The 18694-nt window shown below is 43.8% G+C and overlaps 1 protein-coding gene across 8 annotated transcripts in view; it reads right to left on the minus strand.

The window, feature by feature from the left end:
• LOC138759110 (caskin-2-like) overlaps positions 1-18694 on the minus strand; it is a 314437-nt gene that overhangs the window by 100249 nt on the left and 195494 nt on the right. For 6 of the 8 annotated variants that reach the window (XM_069929034.1, XM_069929039.1, XM_069929038.1 and 3 more), the window contains 2 exons: positions 15963-16108; positions 9828-9923 (listed from right to left, as the gene is read on the minus strand). In XM_069929034.1, the coding sequence (XP_069785135.1) occupies positions 9828-9923; positions 15963-16108 (242 nt within the window). The remainder of the gene's footprint in view (positions 1-9827; positions 9924-15962; positions 16109-18694) is intronic. The other 2 variants (XM_069929036.1, XM_069929040.1) reach the window with 2 other exon arrangements.

An 18694-nucleotide genomic window follows, 5' to 3' on the forward strand; every position in this document is an offset into this window, starting at 1 on the left:
AACATCCATTGGAGCGCTTTCATCCCTAACGTCGAAGTACTCGAGATGGCAGAGGTCAACAGCATCGAGTCCACGCTGCTGAAGATCCAGCTGCGCTGGATGGGTCACGTCTCCAGAATGGAGGACCATCGCCTTCCCAAGATCGTGTTATATGGCGAGCTCTCCACTGGCCACCGTGACAGAGGTGCACCAAAGAAAAGGTACAAGGACTGCCTAAAGAAATCTCTTGGTGCCTGCCACATTGACCACCGCCAGTGGGCTGATAACGCCTCAAACCGTGCATCTTGGCGCCTCACAGTTTGGCGGGCAGCAACCTCCTTTGAAGAAGACCGCAGAGCCCACCTCACTGACAAAAGGCAAAGGAGGAAAAACCCAACACCCAACCCCAACCAACCAATTTTCCCCTGCAACCGCTGTAACCGTGTCTGCCTGTCCCGCATCGGACTTGTCAGCCACAAACGAGCCTGCAGCTGACGTGGACTTTTTACCCCCTCCATAAATCTTCGTCCGCGAAGCCAAGCCAAAGAAGATACAAAAGTAGTTTCACCACAAATCTATGCATTTGATGCATCAAATGTATCCAAAGGGACTTTGGATTCTCCTTTACTCTGCCCAACAATGATACTTCATGGTCTCTTTTTCCCCTCCTGATTCTCTCTTGGAGCTCTTTCTTGCTTTTTTAATATTGCTTAAGGACCCTATATTTGATTTCACCTTCCCAAATTTCTTTTTACATAAATTTTCTTTTTGACAATAAAAATGCATTTACTGTAGAAGAGGTATCAAGCATATTTTTAAGGTGAGGGACAAGAGATTTAAAGGGGATTTTGGGGTATAATTATTACAAGATACTACTGGGGGTGGCGGAGGGGGGGGGTCTCGACCTACCAGGGATAAGCCATGGAGATCAGGTCACTGGTATGGATTCTGGTCCTGTGGCTAAGAAGGGAAAAGAGGAGAGGAGGCGAGCTGTAGTGCTAGGGGATTCCACAGTTAGGAGGACAGATAAGAGGTTCTGTAGAACAGATCGTGTATCCAGGATGGTACGTTGCCTCCCTGGTGCATGGGTCTGAGATATCTCAGATCGTGTTCACTGCATTCTCAGGAGGGAGGGTGAGGAGGTCCTGCAAGGAGAGTTCAGGGAGTTAGGCGCGAGGTTGAAGGACAGGACTGGCAGGGTTGTGATCTCAGGATTGCTTCCTGTGCCACGTGCCGTGAGGTTAGAAATAGGAGGATGATGCAGCTTAACATATGGCTTAAGACATGGTACAGGAGAGGGCTTCAGGTTTCTGGATCATTGGGCTCTTCCAGGGACCTGTCCCGATGGGACGGTTTGTATCTCAACTGGAGAGGGACTAATATTCTTTGGGGGAGGTTTGCTGGTGTTGCTCCAGTGGGTTTAAACTAGATTTCCGGGGGAGGGGAACCAGGGTGCCAGAGCAGATAGAGGAGTGGAGGAGGGAAAAGATGATGTGAAAATTACATGCACCGTTAGAAGTCAATGAGTTGCACGGGGTGGAAATGTTCTCATATGTATCTATTTCAATGCAAGGAGTATTGTAGGAAAGGCAGACGAGCTTAGAGCGTGGATTGGCACGTGAAATTATGACATTGTGACCATTAATGACACCAGGGTTAGTTCCAGAGTGAATGTTAGTGAGGGGCATTGGGTAACCCCATGGGGGGACACAGAACCTCACGGGGTGGGCCAGGCCATGTGAGTATATGTGAACACAGCCTGCGAATGTCCCTCCCCACCGGCACCAACCATGAGCAAAACAAGTTTCAGGAGGGCAGGACTGGCAGCTCAATGTTCCAGGCTTCCATTGCTTTAAACGTGATAGAACAAGGATGGTGAAAGAGGGAGGAATGGCGTTGCTCATCAGGAAAATACCACAACTGTGCTCAGATAGTATAGACCGAAGGGCTCGTCTACTGAGGCTATATGAGTGGTGCTGAGGAACGGGAAAGGTCTGACCACACAGATGGGGTTGTATTATAGACCACAATGGTCAACGAGAATTGAAGGAGCAAATCTGGAGAGAAATAGCAGACAGTTGCAGGAAAGACAAGGTTGTGATAGTAGGGTATTTTAACTTTCCACATATTGACTGGGACCCCCAGACTGTAAAAGGGCTGGATGGTTTGGAGTTTGTCAAATGTGTTCAGGAAAGTTTTCTACATCAATATATAGAGAAAGCAACTAGAGAGAGTGCAATATTGGATCTCCTATTAGGGAACGAGACAGGACAGGTGACAGAAGTATGTGTAGGGGAACATTTTGGGTCCAGTGCCATTAGTTTCGAGTTAATTATGGAGAAGGATAGGTCTGGGCCTCAGGTTGAGATTCTAAGTTGGAGAAAACCAATTCTGAGGAAATGAGAAAGGATCTCGAATGCGTGGATTGGGATAAGTTGTTTTCGGGCAAGGAGTACCGAGTTTGTATGCTCCTGTCAGGATTAAAGGCAAGGTTAGAAGGCAAAGGGAGCATGAATTTTTGAGGGATATTAGTGATATGGTTCGGAAGGTGTATAGCAGGTGTAGGCAACATGGAGCAAATGATGTCCTTGAGCTATATAAAAAATGCAAGAAAAATTTTCAAGAAAGAAATCAGGAAGGCTAAAAGAAGACATGAGGTAACTTTGGCAGACAGTGTAAAGGAAAATCCTAAAGGTTTCTACAGATATATTAAGAGCAAAAGGATAGTAAGGGACAAAATTGGTCCCCTTTAAGATCAGAGTAGTCCACTTTGTATGGAGCCAAAAGAGATGGGGGAGATCTGAAATGTTGTTTTTCATCAGTATTCACTTAGGAAATGGGCAGAGGAATGGGAAAATAAGCAGCAAGGTCATGGACCCTATATAGATTAAAGAGGAGGAACTGCTTGCTGTCTTAAAGCACCTGACAAGATATTCCCTTGGACCTGGAGGGAGAGGGGCTCTGGCAGAAATATTTAAAGAATCCTTAACGTCGTTCCGTTGTTTTAAAAAAGGCTTCAAAAGTAACCCTGGAAATTATAGGCCGGTGAGCTTGATGTCGGTAGTAGGTAAATTATACAATTATTTGGATAGCCATAGGACTGATTAGGGATAGTCAACATGGCTTTGTGCGTGGTAGGTCGTGTTTAACCAATCTTGGAGAGTTTTGCGAAGATGTTAGCAGGGAAGTTCTTGAAGGAAAGGCTGTAGTTCTCTCTACATGAACTTTAATAAGCCCTTGACAAAGTCACACGAGAGTTAGTCAGGAAGGTTCATATGCTAGGTATTCATGGTGAAGCAGTGAATTGGATTCGACAACGACTGGATGGGAGAAGCCAGAGAATAGTGGAAAATGATTGTTTCTCAGACTGGAGGCCTGTGATTAGTGAGGAGCCTTAGGGATCGGTGCTGGGACGATTGTTGTTTGTCATTTACATCAATGAACTGGATGATAATGTGGTCAATTGGATCAGCAAGTTTGCAGATGACATTAAGATTGGAGGCATTGTGGACAGTGAGGAAAATTTTCAAGGTTTTGGGGCAGCACGGTTGGCATAGCAGTTAGCGCAACATCTTTACAGCACCAGCTTGAATCCCAGGCTGACCACAAGGAGCCTGAACACTCTCCCCACACTTGCACAGGTCCCCCCCGGGGACTCCAGCCCCCTCGCACTGTTTGAAATGCAACTGGATATAAACTGGGTGACATGAAATCGTGCGCCCAAATGCCCTGCCACCGTCTGCATGTCCAAATCCAAAATTTGAGGCTTGTAGAAGGATCAGGACCAGCTGGAAAAATGGCAGATGGAATTTAATGCAGACAAGTGCGAGGTGTTGCCTTTTGGAAGGGCAAACCAAGAAAGGATATAGACAGTAAATGGTAGGGCACTGAGGAGTGCAGTAAAACACAGGGATCTGGGAATACAGATACATTATTCCCTGAAAGTGCCATCACAGGTGAATAGGGTTGTAATGAGAGCTTTTGGCCAATTGGCCTTCATAAATCAAAGTTTTGAGTACAAGAGTTGGGATGTTAAGGAAAAGCTGTACAAGACATTGGTGAGGCCAAATTTGGAGTATTGTGTGCAGTTTTGATCACTGAACTACAGGAAATATATCAATAAGTTAGAAAGAGTGCAAAGAAGATTTACTAGGTTGTTACTGGACTACAGGAACTGAATTACAAGGTTGAACGAGTTAGGACTTTTTCCCTGCAGCATTGAAGAATGAGGAGATTTGATAGAGGCATTTAAAATCATGAGGGTTATAGCCAGAGTAAATATAAATAGGTTTTTTTCCAATGAGGGTAGATGAAATACAAACTAGAAACCATGGGTTAAGAGTGAAAGGGAAATATTTAGGGGGAACATGAGGAGGAAGCTCTTCACATGCAGAGTGGTGGGAGTGTGGAACGAGCTGCCAGCTGAAGTGGTGAATGTGGGCTCAATTTTAACATTTAAAAAGAATTTGGACAGATACATGGTGAAGAAGATTCCCCTTTTGCTGTGGTCGGCATAGTGGAACCATGTCAAAATACTTCACCGCTATGGTTCTGAGGGCCACTGGTCAATAGTCATTTAGGCAGGTTACTACACTCTTTTTGAGCACAGGTATGATTGAAACAGGAGCAAACCATGCCTTGCCAGAGTGAGATGTTGAAGATATCCAGGAATACATTGGTCAGCACAGGTTTTCGGTACTCGGCTGAGTACTCCGTCCAGACCAGATGCTTTCCTTGGATTCACTCTCCCGAAGGCTGCCCGCACGTCACCTTTGGATACTGACAGTGGAGAATCATCAGGGGACATGAGGGTGCACAGTGGCTCTTCCTTATTCTGGTGGTCAAATCGGGTGTAGAAGGGATTGGGTTAATTTGGGAGTGAAGCTTTGCTGTCTCCTCCTACACCGGATTTGGTTTTGTAGCAGTTAGGCCTGGCCACAGCTGTAGGGTATCCTTCGTTCTCATCCGGAATCTCCACTTCACCCGAGAGGTGACTGTTCACAGCTCATACCTGCTCCTTGTGTAGTAGTCTGGATCTCCAGGCCCAAATGCCTGTGACTTTGCTCTCAACAGGTTCTGGATTTCATTATTTACCCAGGGCTTCTGGTTGGAGAAATCCCTGAATTATTTGGTAGGGACTCACTCATCCACAGCTGGAAGGAGAAGGTCTTAATACAGGCAAATTGCATTAGTGTAGATGGGCAAAGAGATGTGGATGGGTGTGATGGGCTGAAAGGCCTGTTTCTCTGTTGTACAACTATGTCACTGTCTCAGTATGGGGGACAGTCTAGAATGTAATCATGGCAGCTTTTCCACCAGTTAAGTTTTTACAATCCATCCTCTTGGATGATCAGAATTGAAATTCATTCTCTGTGTTATGGTCTGATTCAACTTGCATTTGAGGTCCATTGCGTTAAACAAGAAAATATGCAGACACTGGATTGAAGTGTAGTTCATAAAAGTGATGGAGAAACTCCGCAGAATCAGTAGGAAGTAAATGACAGCGAATGTTTCAGGCTGGAGCATTTTTCTCACAAAGGGCTCAGGCCTGATATGTTGGTTACCTTTAACATTTTAATTTCTTCCCATCTTCATTTCCTTTCTCTTCTCTCAGCTGCATCAGTCACTCAGGGTCCACACTTAAACAGCAGCCTCTCTTGATCACAACTCTTTAAATCAATCAGTTGTTTGGAATTCACCACTCATCAAAACTCAGCTTCCTGCACACTGATGAAGCAGCCAGGGCAGGTTCCCACGCCACCATGAAATGCTTCAGGGCCCAGGGCCCTGCACTCCCATGAATCGTACTGGGGCTCAGCTTGTTGTGCTCCCTCTAATCCCACCAGGTTCATTGGAAAAAATTATACATCTGAAAAGACAGCTGGTCACAATCTCTTCTCACTGCTACCTTCGGGCAGAGGGTACACAAGCCTGAAGACTAGCTTCTCTAAGTCCAAGAACAGTTTCTTTCCAACAGTTATCGGGGACTTGAACCTTCCCCTTGTTACACTAATCAGGGATTGCTCTGACACCATAAAAGTACTGTCTGCACTATTACAACATCCCTATAATTGTGAATCTACCATTTGCATTTATTAATTTAATGTATAGTATTGTTGGTTTTTCTTTACAAAGTACCTGTTCGTCTGGAGTAAGACTTTCAAATGCATATGTACAATGTGTATGACAATAAGTTGATTATCACATTACTGAGCAAGATTTGAAAAAAAGTGTGATGGGCTATTGATAGAAATAACATGGAACATAGAACCATAGAAAACTACAACTCAGAATCAGGCTCTTCAGCCCATCTAATATGTGCTCAACTAGTATTCTGCCAAGTCCCACTGTCCTGCACCCGGATCATTGCCCCTTATACCACTCCAATCCATGTATCTTTCCAAAATTTTCCTAAATGTCAAAATTGAGCCAGCATCCATCACCTCCACTGATAGGTCATTTGACAAGCTCTACATGAAGAAGTTACTCTTAACCCATGTCCTATTTCCTGTCTTACCTAATGTCAGTGGGAAAAGCCTTCTTGCATTTAATCTATCTATACACCCCCCCCCGCCCCCCCCCCCCCATAATTTTGTATACCTCTACCAAATCTCCTCTCATTCTTTTACACTCCAGGAAATAAAGTCCAAGCTGTTAAACCTTGCCCTGCAACTCAGCTCTTCAAGTCCCGGCAACATCCTTGTAAATCTCCTCTACATGCTTTCAACCTTATTGATATCTTTCCTGTAGTTAAGTGAACAAAGCTGTACATGACTCCAAATTTGGGCTCACTAATCTCTTAAACAACTTCACCATAACATCCCAAGTCCTATACTCAATACTTTTGATTTATGAAGGACAACGGTTGATTGGGGAATCGAGTTCAACGGTTGAAGTAAAGGGGAGAGCGATCATCGGCACAGTAGGGTAAGTCAGAGTGGTAAGTCTTTGGCTCTCAGGCTTCAGTGAGAACAGGTAAGAGGTGAGGAATAGTTAGAGTTGAACTCAGGGCCACCTTATTCAAGGAACAAAAAGGATACAGCAGGTAGGCAAGTTTTTTAGATATCATATATATTGTTCATTCAGTCATAGACAGTGGGAATGGCAGCGAAGGCAGGGGAATGGTCCTTTTGCAAAATGTGGGTCTTAAGGGAAGCCAGCAGTATCCCTGACAACTTCATCTGTGAGATGTGCATCCAGCTGTAGCTCCTGACAAGCCAAGTTAAGGAACTGAAGCTGGGGTTGGATGAACACCGGATAATTCAGGAGGCAATGGGATTGATAGGCAGGAGTTACAGGGACATTATCACATCTAGGATAGAGCAGGAGGATAGATGGATGACATTCAGGAGAGGGAAAAGGAATGGGCAGGCAGTTTAGGGCACCCCTGTGGCCTTCCCCCTCAACCACAAGCATACCATTTTGGATACCGTTGGGGGACAATCTACCAGGGACAAGCCACGGAGATCAGGTCTCTGGCACGGAGTCTGGTCTTGTGGCTAAGGGAGGAGAAGAAGCGAGAGATAAGAGGTTCTATGGAAGAGATTGAGTGTCCTGGATCATATGTTGCCTCCCTAAGTGTCAGGGTCCAAGATCTGAGATATCGAGTTCACAGAATTCTCAGGAGGGAGGGTGAGCAGCCAGATGTTGTGGTCCATATAGGGACCAATGACGCAGGTAGGAAGGGTGAGGAGGTTCAGAGAGTTAGGCGTTAGGTTGATGACTGGACCTGCAGGGTTGTGATCTCAGGATTGCTACCTGAGCCACATGCTAGTGAGGTTAGAAGTAGGAGGATAATGCGGCTTAACTTGTGGCTAAAGACCTGGTGCAGGAGGGAGGGCTTCAGGTTTCTAGATCATTGGGCTCTCTTTCAGGGAAGGTGGGACCTGTTCCAAAGGAAGGTTTGCATCTGTACTGGAAGGTTTGCTGGTGCTGCTCTTGTGGGTTTAAATTAGATTTGCAGGGGGAGGGGAACCAAGTGCCAGAGGAGATAGAGGAGTGGAAATTATAGGCCAGTGAGACTGATGTCAGTGGTAGATAAATTAATGGAAGATGTTCTAAGAGATTGGATATACAATTATTTTGATAGCCAGAAACTGATTAAGGATAGTCAACATGGCTTTGTGTGTGTAGGTCATATTTAACCAATCAAAGTGTTTTTCGAGGTTACCAGGAAAGTTGACGAAGGAAAGGGTGTTGATGTTGTCTACATGGACTTTAGAAAGGCTTTTTACAAGGTCCCACGTGGGAAATTAGTCAGTTATGTTCATACGCTAGGTATTCATAGTGAAGTAGTAAACTGGATTCCACAATGTCTGGATGGGAGAAGCCAGAGAGTAGTGGTGGATGATGCTTCTCAGACTGGAGGCCTGTGACTAGTGGTGTGCTTCAGGAATCGGTGCTGGGACCCTTGTTTGTCATCTAGATGATCTGGACGATAATGCAGTAAATTGGATCAGCAAATTTGCAGATGACACTAAGATTATAGGTATTGTGGACAGCGAAGAAGGTTTTCAAAGGTTGCAGAAGGATCTGGACCAACTGGAAAAATGGGCTGAAAAATGGAGATGGAATTTAATGCAGACAAGTGTGAGATGCAGTGTTTTGGAAGAACAAACAAAGAAAGGATGTACACAGTAAATGATAGGGCTCTATGGAGGGTGGCTTTTTGCCATATTGGCCTTCATAAATCAAAGTATTGAGTACAGGAGTTGGGATGTTATGGTAAATTTGCTTAACACATTAGTGAGGCCAAATTTGAAGTATTGTGTACAGTTCTGGTCACCTAACTACAGAAATGATATCAATAATATAGAAAGAGTTCACTATTTGTATATCTCAATATTAGAATATGAGGTGAAATTCTCATAAGGATTTTTCATTTTTTTTCGAGAATTATATAAGACAATGTATATGACTTATTCTGTACTGCATTATAGAAAAGTTCTATAATTTATTATTTAATATCTAAACAATATATACATGTAATATTTCTCTCTATCAAACTAAAAATTTTTTTTTTAAAAAGCAAAGATTGAAAGAGTGCAGAGAAGATTTACTAGGATGTTGCTGGGACTTCAGGAACTGAGTTACAGCGAAAGGTTAAACAGGTTAGGACTTCATTCTTTGGAGCATAGAAGAATGAGGGAAGATTTGATCAAGGTATTTAAAATTATGACGGGGATAGGCAGAGTAATGTAGACAGAGGTTAGGTGGGATACAAACCAGAGGACATGGCAAGTTTAGGATGAACATGAGGAGAACTTCTTCACACAGAGGGGTGGGAGTGTGGAACGAGCTGCCAGCTGATGTGGTGAAAGCGCGCTTGATTTTAACATTTAAGAAGAATTTGGACGGGTATATGGAGAGGTATGGAGGACTATGGACTGGGTGCAGGTCATTGGGACTAGGCAAAAAAAATGGTTTGGCTCAGACTAGAATATTAGAAGGGGTCTGTTTCTCTGCTGTAATGTTCTATGGTTCTAACATGACCGAAGCTCTCTTTACAATCCTTTCCACCTATGACACCACTTTCGGGGAATTATGTATCTGTATTCCCAGATCCTTCTGCTGTGCATTTTAACATATATCTCCTATCTTGGTTAATCTTACCAAAGAGAAATATCTCACACTTGTCAGCATTAAATTCTATTCCATTCCATCTACCAACCTAAAAAATACGACAAATCTACAAACAAATGCTCAACCATTCCAGAATATCAGAATTTTGCTGTCCTCAAGTTAATCCATTTCCTTTGTTGTTGCAGCAAGGTTTACAGGGCATGACAAGAAAGGCCTCCAACTGTCACTGAGATCTCAGTGTCTGTGAACAGAGTGGGTGCCCTTACCTTCAGTCTGCCAAACTCACACGCAAGGTCCAGCGGTGTCTTCTTGGCTTTGTTGATAATACAGGGGTTGGACTGGTGCTGGAGAAGCATCTCAGACTGTGGGGCAAGATAATGACATTGGTGACATTACTAGGTGGGCCATCCATCCCAAAGTAAAACCTACTGATATTGCAATTTCACAATTTAAGCCATTTTCCCACATCACTAGATCACCACAAATCTATCGAAAATTGCACAAAGGGCAAAACAGGTCGGAGAGAAGAGTTTAAAAAGGAGCTCGTGCTTTAGTAAACCAATCGAATTGCAAGGAGAAGGAACTATGGAAACATAGGGGAGAAGAGTTTAAAAAGGAGCTTTCATGGGGATCAGCAATTTAGTGGACCAAGCAGATCACGATTCATTAGCAAGAATGAATAGAAATAAAGAAGGCACGAGTGGAGCAGCCACTATGAGAGTGGCCCAGTGTAGAGGTGGAGAGTCAAAAGCTTTGGGGAGCAAAGCCGAGGACATGCAGTAGGTCAGGTAAGAACTTTTCATAGCAGCCCATAGTAGGTTGCAGTGGAATGCTACACTTGCAGTATATGGGAAATCTGGGACAGCACAACTGTCCCTGATGAATCCACTTACAAGAGGTGCATCCAGCTGCAGCTCCTTACAGACCATGTTAGGAAACTGGAGCTGGATGAACTTTGGATAATTCAAGAGGCAGAGGGGGAGATAGACAGAAGCTACAGGAAACAGTGAGAACAGGGTGACTGTTTGGAGAGGGAAGAAGCAGTCAGTGCAGAATACCCCTGTACTCAATAAACAATAAATATATCATTTCGGATACTGTTGGGGGGATGATCTACGAGGGACAAGTTGCAGTGGTCAGGTCTCTGACATAAAGTCATGCCCTTCAGCTCAGAAGGGAATGGAAGAAGAGGAGACCACAAGTGATTAGGGATTTGATAGGCAAAGAGGTTCAGTGAACAAGATCAAGATTTTCAGATGGTATATTGCCTCCCAGGTGCCAGGGTCAGGGATGTCTCTGATCAAGTTCCACAGCATTCTCGAGTGGGAAGGTGAGCAGCCGGATGTCATGGTCCACATTGGTACCAGTGATATAGACAGGAAAAGGGATGAAGTCCTGGAGGGAATTTAGGGAGCTAGGAAAGAGGCTGAAAAGCAGGACATCAAGGATAGTAATCTCTGGATTTCTGCTTGTGCCGTGCGACAAAGAGGGCAGGAATGGGAAGTTACGGCAGATGACTGTGTAGGATTGAAGAGTTAGTGCAGGGGACAGGGTAATTCATGATAATTGGGTTCTCTTCTGGGGAAGGTATGACCTGTAACAAGGACTGGTTGCACCTGAATGGGAGAGAGACTAATATCCTGGTGGGCAGGGTTGCTCGAGGGTTTGAACTAGTTTTGCAGAGTGATGGGAACCAGAATGAAAGGACAGTGAATAGAGCAGAAGATACATAAGTAGATACACTGTGCAGAGAGATTGTGAAGAAGGGAGGAAAATTGGATGTGTAGGATTAAAGATTTAATGGGGTACTTTGGAACCAGAACTGAAAAGGGTGTTGAATACATCACTGAAGGTTTTATATTTAAATGCCTACAATATAAGAAATGATCCTGATGGGAGTTGGAAACAGGCCTCCAAACAAGAGACATGTGGCATGCAATCTACTGGGGGAGATAGGGCAATGTTATATTTATCATGGGGATTTCAATATGCAGGTTGATTGGTGGATCCCAAGACAAGGAATTTATCAAGTGCCTCAGGGATGGCTTTTCCAAACAGCTGTGGCTGAGCAGATCAAGGAAATTGAAATTCTGGATTGGATTTTATGTATTGAACCAGAGTTGATGAGCTGAAAGTAAGTGAAACCTTAGGAAGCAGTGATAGAATTTGAGAGGCAGAAACTAAAATCCAGGGTGACAGCATGTGAGTGGAATAGAGGGGACTACAGGGATATGAGAGCACGACTGGTCACAGTTGACTGGAAAGCCAGACAAACTGGGAAGACGACAGAGCAGCAATGGCTGGCGATTCTGCAAGAAATCATGAAGGTACAAGGTAGATACAGGTCCTCTGTAATATTTGGGGCAAAGACATGTTTTTTCTTTATTTGCCCCTGTGCTCCACATGTAATTAAAGTGCACATTCCAGATTTTATTCAAGGTTATTTGTGTATATATTAGTTTGACCATGTAGAAATAACAGCACTTTTTATACATAGTCCCCCATTTCAGGGCACCATATTTTTTGAGGCATTTGGCTCCAAATGTTTGAGAATACTCAGGTATGTTTAATTGGTTAATTGGTGCAGGTTTAAGAGGGCTGTGCTTTATTCTAAGCTTTTAATGATCTTTGAAATCTATAGTTGCCATTTTTCAACATGAGGACCAGAGTTGTACCAATGAAAGTCAAAGAAGCCATTATGAGTTCCTTTACGCCTCCATACTTTGACTTGCTATCACATTCTTACAGGTTGATATTGATCTCATCTGTCCACAAGACCATTTTGCAGAATTCTGTATGCTCTTACAAATACTTGGCAAACTGTAATCTGGCCGTACTTTCTCTGACTCACTAGAGGTTGCAGTTTAGCCTCTGTATTTCTGTTCATGAAGTTCTCTGCGGATAGAAGTCCACATATCCACACCTGCCTCTTGAAGAGTGTTTCTGATCTGTCAGCAAATGTTTAGGGATTTTTCTTCATTATGACGAGAATTCTTCTGTCATCAGTAGTGAAGGTCTTCCTTGGAATACCAGTCCCTTTGCGATTACTGAGCTCACCAGTACGCTCCTTCTTAATAGAGTTCCAAACTGTTGATTTTTGTAATCCTAAGGTTTGGGTGAGGTCTCTTACTGTTTTGTTCTTGTTTTTTCAGCCTTCTTTGACTTTCGTTGGTACAACTCTGGTCCTCATGTTGAAAAATGACAACTACAGACTGCAAAGGTGATCAAAAGCTTTGGAGAAATCCTAGCTCTCTTATACCTGCACCAATGAACAATTAAACATACCTGAGTACTCACAAATGCCTGTGAAGCCAAACATTATGGTGCCCTGAGGGGAGTATGTATAAAGAGTGCTGAAATTTTACATGGTCAAACCAAAATATATACAAATAACCTCATGTAGCCCTGCAGAGTTGCTGAAATAAATGCTGTCCACACCAAGCAAGTTAAACCATTATCTGCTGTTTATTCAAACCACACACGTTAGGGGAGGCTCATGCGAGTGATGTCATAAAGGTGCTGTGAGGCCTGGCCATTCCCTTAGCAACGTGCTCCTGCAGCCTGGAACTTCTGCGTGGCGGGAGGAAAGCCCCTGTGCCCTGCCGTACTGGCTGTTCGCTACGGCGATTCAGCCCATCGTGTGTGGGGTTGACTCAGCCCGCAACACCTGAATAAAATCTGGGATGTGCACTTTAATTACATGTGAATTGTTAGATTAAAAATTTAAAACTGGGGCAAATAAAGGGAAAAAAAGTTTATTTGTCCCAAACATAATGGAGGGCATGGTATGTTCCAAAAAAAGATACATTTGAATGGAAAAATGACACATCTGTGGCTGACAAGAGAAGTCAAAGCCAAAGAAAAAGCAAAGGGAAAGGACAGACAAGAAAGCACAAATTAGTAAGAGGAGGGAGGACTGGGAAGCTTTTAAAAGTATACAGAATGAATCTAAAAATTCATTAGGAAGGAAAAGATGAACTTTAAAAAGAGGCTAGCAAATAATATCTAAAAGCTTTCTTCAGTATAAAAATGAGGTGAGAGTAGATGTAGAAAATGATGCTGCAGAAATTGTAGTGGGAGCTAAGGAGATGGCAGAGGAACTGAATGAATATTTTGTGTGTCTCCACTGTGGAAGACATTAGCAGTTACCTGACTTTTAAGAGTGTCAGAGAAGAGATGCAAGTGCAGTCATGATCACCAGAAAGAAGGCGCTTGGGAAGCTGAAAGGTCTAAGAGTAGTTAAGTCTCCGGGACCAGATAGATTGCACCCTCTGGTTCTGAAAGAAATAGCTATAGAGATTGTGGTTATCTTCTCAGAATCAACAGATTCTGGCCTGAACTGGAAAATTGCAAAGGTTATTTAAAAAGGGAGTGAGGGAGCAGAAAGAAAATTATAGACCTGTTAGCCTTACATCAGTGGTTGGGAAGTTGTTGGAGTTGCTTGTCCAGGATGAGGTTACGGAGTAGCTTGAGGTGTATGACCACTTAGATCAAGCTCAGCATGGTTTCCTTGAGGGAAAATCTTGCCCAGCAAGCCGACTGAAACTTTTTTGAGGAAACCTCTGACAGGCCTTGCAGTGGAAGTTGGAAACTTTGACTTTCAAATGGCCTTTGACAAGGGGCTACATATGATTGGCAGGAAACAGAGAGTGGGAACAAAGGCATCCCATTCTGGTCGGCTACCAGTTACCAGTCGTGTTCCACAGGTATCAGTGTTGGGGCGACTTGATTTTAAGTTGTATGTTAATGATTTGGATCGTGGAATAATTGGCTTTAAGACTGCTGGAGGGGCAGGTAGTGATGTGGAAACAGAGAGACATGGAGAGATTAGGAGAATGGGCAAAGAAGTGGTAAATGAAATACAATGTTGGAAAGTGTACGGTAGAAGGAATGAAAGGGGAGTCTATTATTCGGATGGGGAGAAAATGTAAAATACAGAGGAGCAAAGGGACTTAGGAGTCCCTGTAGAACCATAGGAAACTAAAGCACAGAAAACAGGCCATTTGGCCCTTCTAGTCTGTGCCAAAATATCATGCTCTAGTCCCACTGGCCTGCACCCATCCAGACCACTCACCTCCATGTATCTACCAATTTATTCTTAAAACTTATGAGTGAGCCTGCATTTACCACATCATATGGCAGCTTGTTCCACACTTCCACCACTCTTTGAGTGAAGAAGTTCCCCTTAATGTTCCCCTTAAACCTTTCCCCTTTCATCCTAAAGCCATGCCCTCTTGTATTTATTTCTCTTAATCTAAGTGGAAAAAGCCTACTGGCATTTACTTTGTCTATAACCCTCATAATTTTGTCAACCTCTTCTACACTCCAAGGAATAAAGTCCTACTCTGTTTAATCTTTCCCAGTATCTCAACTCCTGAAGACCTGCTAACATCCTAGTAAATCTTCTCTGCACTCTTTGTGCAGGATAACCGAAAGGTTAACCTCCAGGTTGAGTCAGTGGTGAAGAAGGCAAATGCAATGTCGACATTCATATCTCAGGGACTATTACAACAGGGCTGCTTGGTCTCCCTCTGTAGTTTGCACACCACAGGCTACTGTTTGGATATCTGTATACAACTTCCATTAGGGTCTTTTTACCTTTTCCATTTCTTAACTCTACCCACAGGGATGATATATCTTCTCTCCAAAAAGGTCTCCACCACTGGACCGGTGCCCACACTGAGAAGAGAAATAGATGCACGTGTCCCTTCGGAGATATGGAGTGTCTGGGGATCCCACATCCACAGACCTCAAGTTCCTCAAACACTGGGTCCCCAGCTCCAGGCTCCAAGCCAATCCTTTCCCAAAGTGGAACACATCAGGCAGTCTTGCTGCACCCAAACTTGTCTGTCCAATCAAAATCAGCAGAAGAACTGGCCCACAACAACATCGGGGTCCAACGTAACCTCTGCCGAGCCCACCATCGTTACAGCCACTTTAAGAGCATGCTTTGGTAATAATTTTCAACAATTTTAGCAAAAGCATATCCTTTGCAGTTTGGAAACTGAGCCTTGTACAGTCTGTGATTCAGCATTTCTAGAAATACAACACATGTTGTATTCCGCCCATGTGCTCCCACTGCCAAATACACCCACGTGGCTAATTAACCGAAAAAACCCCGTATGTTTTTCCAAAGGGGAGGAAACCAGAGGACCCGGAAGAAACCCACATAAGAGGGTAGAAGAAGCTGAGGAGTGATGGAGGAATGGGCAGAGGGCTGAGAAGGGGAGCTGCCCTTTCACTCTTTTCCTCCAGCTCTCTAAAGCATGAACCAGTGTACACGAGACTGCCAGAGGTCACACCGACGGTGACAGAATGATCACGTGAATGGCCTGGGGTATTGAAGGGGCGATGGGGGGGAGGGAGGGTGAGCCTGATGAACTGATGAGAACAGAACTTACCACTTCATAGTGGCCGTACTGGGCCGCGAGGTGCAAGGGGATCTGCCCATCCTGCGAGGCCTGGTTCACCGCAGCCCCTGCACGCAGAAGGAGACGCACGGGCTCCACCTTCCCCTGCCATGCCGCATAGTGCAATGGACGCATTCCTTTACCGACACCAAAGAGGTACAAAAAAGAAGTGTCAGTAAAAAATGGTAGATGAGCAAAGAATCAGACAGCAGATAATAGGCCTTTCGGCCAAACTGGTCCACACCAACCCAACTGACATTCTGAGCTTGGCCCATTTGCTTGCATTCGGTTCATACCCTTCCAAGCCCTTCCCTATCCATACATCTGTTCAAATGCCTTCTGAATGTCAAAATTGTACCCACTTCTACAGGTTTCAGGTAGCTCGTTTCAGATGCAGGGAAATAAAGTTGCACCTCAGGTTCCTCTTAAATTTCCTCCTTCTCTCCTTAAACCTATGCCCTTTAGATGTAGAACCAGCTACCCTGAGATAAAGACTGCGAACATTCACTTTATCTAGTTCCTCATGATTTTATAAACCTCTTCTTTCTTTCTTTCTTCTTCTTTGGCTTGGCTTTGCGGACGAAAATTTATGGAGGGGTGTCCACGTCTGCTGCAGGCTCGTTGGTGACTGACAAACCTCTACAACGTTGGTTTTCAACCCTTTTCTTTCCACTCACATCCCACTTTAAGTAATCCTGATGCCATCGGTGCAGTGAAGTGAGGTGAAGAGAGGTGAGCCATGCAGGCCTTTGAGAAATATGGCCCATTCTCCTGCATTGAAAAGAATAGGCAGCTCCCATCTCCTGCTGGAAGAGAATGTGTACCAGCTGGCTCAGGTCTAAGTAACAGGCTAAAAATACAACTTGAGTTTATATTAGAGAAAAATTATGAAATCCTATGACAGATTATATCATATTTTATATTGTTTTTAGATATGTTTTTGAAGGAGACAGATTTTGGGGGTAGTGGAGGTCACCAACAAACACAAGCACTTCACAAAACAGATCTCATTTAAAATGCAAGAGCTTGGCTCAAACCAGACAGTCCAGGTCCAGGGCCTTTGTGAAGACAATGAAAACTGTTTTGGTGGAGAAGTGAGAAGTGAGGTCAGACTGTGAATCAAAGAACTTTTCTGAACATACACATTATAAACACATGCGCTTAGAATTAGAAGGGGGTTAAGTTAGGTTAATAGTAAAAAGTTAAAGTTTAATCCTGTTTTTATGTTGAAAGAAAATTAAAAGTAACTTGCTTAAGTAACCATTTGTTTTGGTGAATTTCTATTGCTGCTGGGTTTTGGGGACTCAGAAGTTTGGGTCCGGTACCGCAATCTGTCTGGTTGCAGTTCGCTGTTCTAAGAAGTTCGTGTGGCTTTCTCTCTCTGGGGGTGTGTGTGTGTGTGTGTGTGTGTGATGGCAAGCTGGCAGCTTTTTGAAACCCCATTTTGAAGATAGTTATGAGTTCTGTGTTCAGCCTGTTGAAAACCCTTGTAGTCCTTACAAGAGGAAATGGCTGGCTAGAGTGTTTCTCCTGAAATAAGGGGAACAAGAGGAACTCTGTGGTGACCTGCAGAAGAAGAGGTTATCATTTGGAAAACCCATGATGGGGCAGGTTTCTTTGGCAAGACACTGAAATGGCTGATTGGAGGGAATCAGTTTGTAGGTGTCCAACGAGCAATGAATCTGTCTGTGACACCGACAAAAACCTTCCTGAGCGGTAACCAATGACCTTTAAGCACCAGAGCTTGGTGAAAATGTTAAATTCTGTGCACAGTATAACAATTACCTGATACTGGTGAACATGGAGGAGTAAGAAGTGTGATTGGACTGTGAATCAATAACTTTTCTGAACTTATACACATTACATACACATGCACTTAGAATTAGAAGGGGGTTAAGTTAATAGTAAAAAAGTTAAAGTTTGATCCTGTTTTTAAAATTAAAAGTTACTTTTGTTTAAGTAACCATTTGTCTTAGTGAATTTCTATTGTTGCTGGATTTTGGGGTCCTCTGGGCCTGTAACTAGTTCAGTCCAACTCCTATTCATCAAGGTGAATATTGTCCAGACTTGCCTCTGCTAAATCAGTGTCTTATTTTTAAGCCCTCATTTTCCAATCTCTCCTTACCCTTGCTGCTCTAACTCTATGACCTCCTACGGCAATAAAATTGTCCACAATTCATCTCCGCTTCTGACCTCATAAACTTCTTCACTCCTCCACTGACGACTATGCTAGGCCAAAGGACAGTGGTGAGTGTAACACTGTTACAGTGCCAGCGACCCAGGTTAAACTCCACCCTCTTGACCATGTGTGTTTTCTCTGGGCACTCCAATTTCCTTTCACATTCCAAAGTTGCATGGAGTTAGTAAGATAATTGGCCATATGGGAGTATTCAGGTGGTGAGGGCTCGTAGGCTGGTAACCGTGCTGTATCTCTGAATTATACAACCTCAATCCTGGGCATCATCACCTCTCTCTTAAACATCTTTCACTCACTTTGATCTTTTCTCCTGTCATCTCCTTGAGGAGTTTTATTCCTTGACCCTCTGTGGAATGCTTTACTTTGTGAGAAATTCTTTCACTTTGTTGACCACAGTGTATTGTTTGGTGATGCTTGGTGCAATTAGCCTGCTCCTGTGGCCTGGTCATTCCTCGACACACAGCCTTCCCGTTCTCACACTGTTTACAGAGGACCACTTTAATCACCACACTAATCCACCTTGAGG

The sequence above is a fragment of the Narcine bancroftii genome, chromosome 3 (genome assembly GCF_036971445.1).
Source record: "Narcine bancroftii isolate sNarBan1 chromosome 3, sNarBan1.hap1, whole genome shotgun sequence".
Taxonomy (NCBI): domain Eukaryota; kingdom Metazoa; phylum Chordata; class Chondrichthyes; order Torpediniformes; family Narcinidae; genus Narcine; species Narcine bancroftii.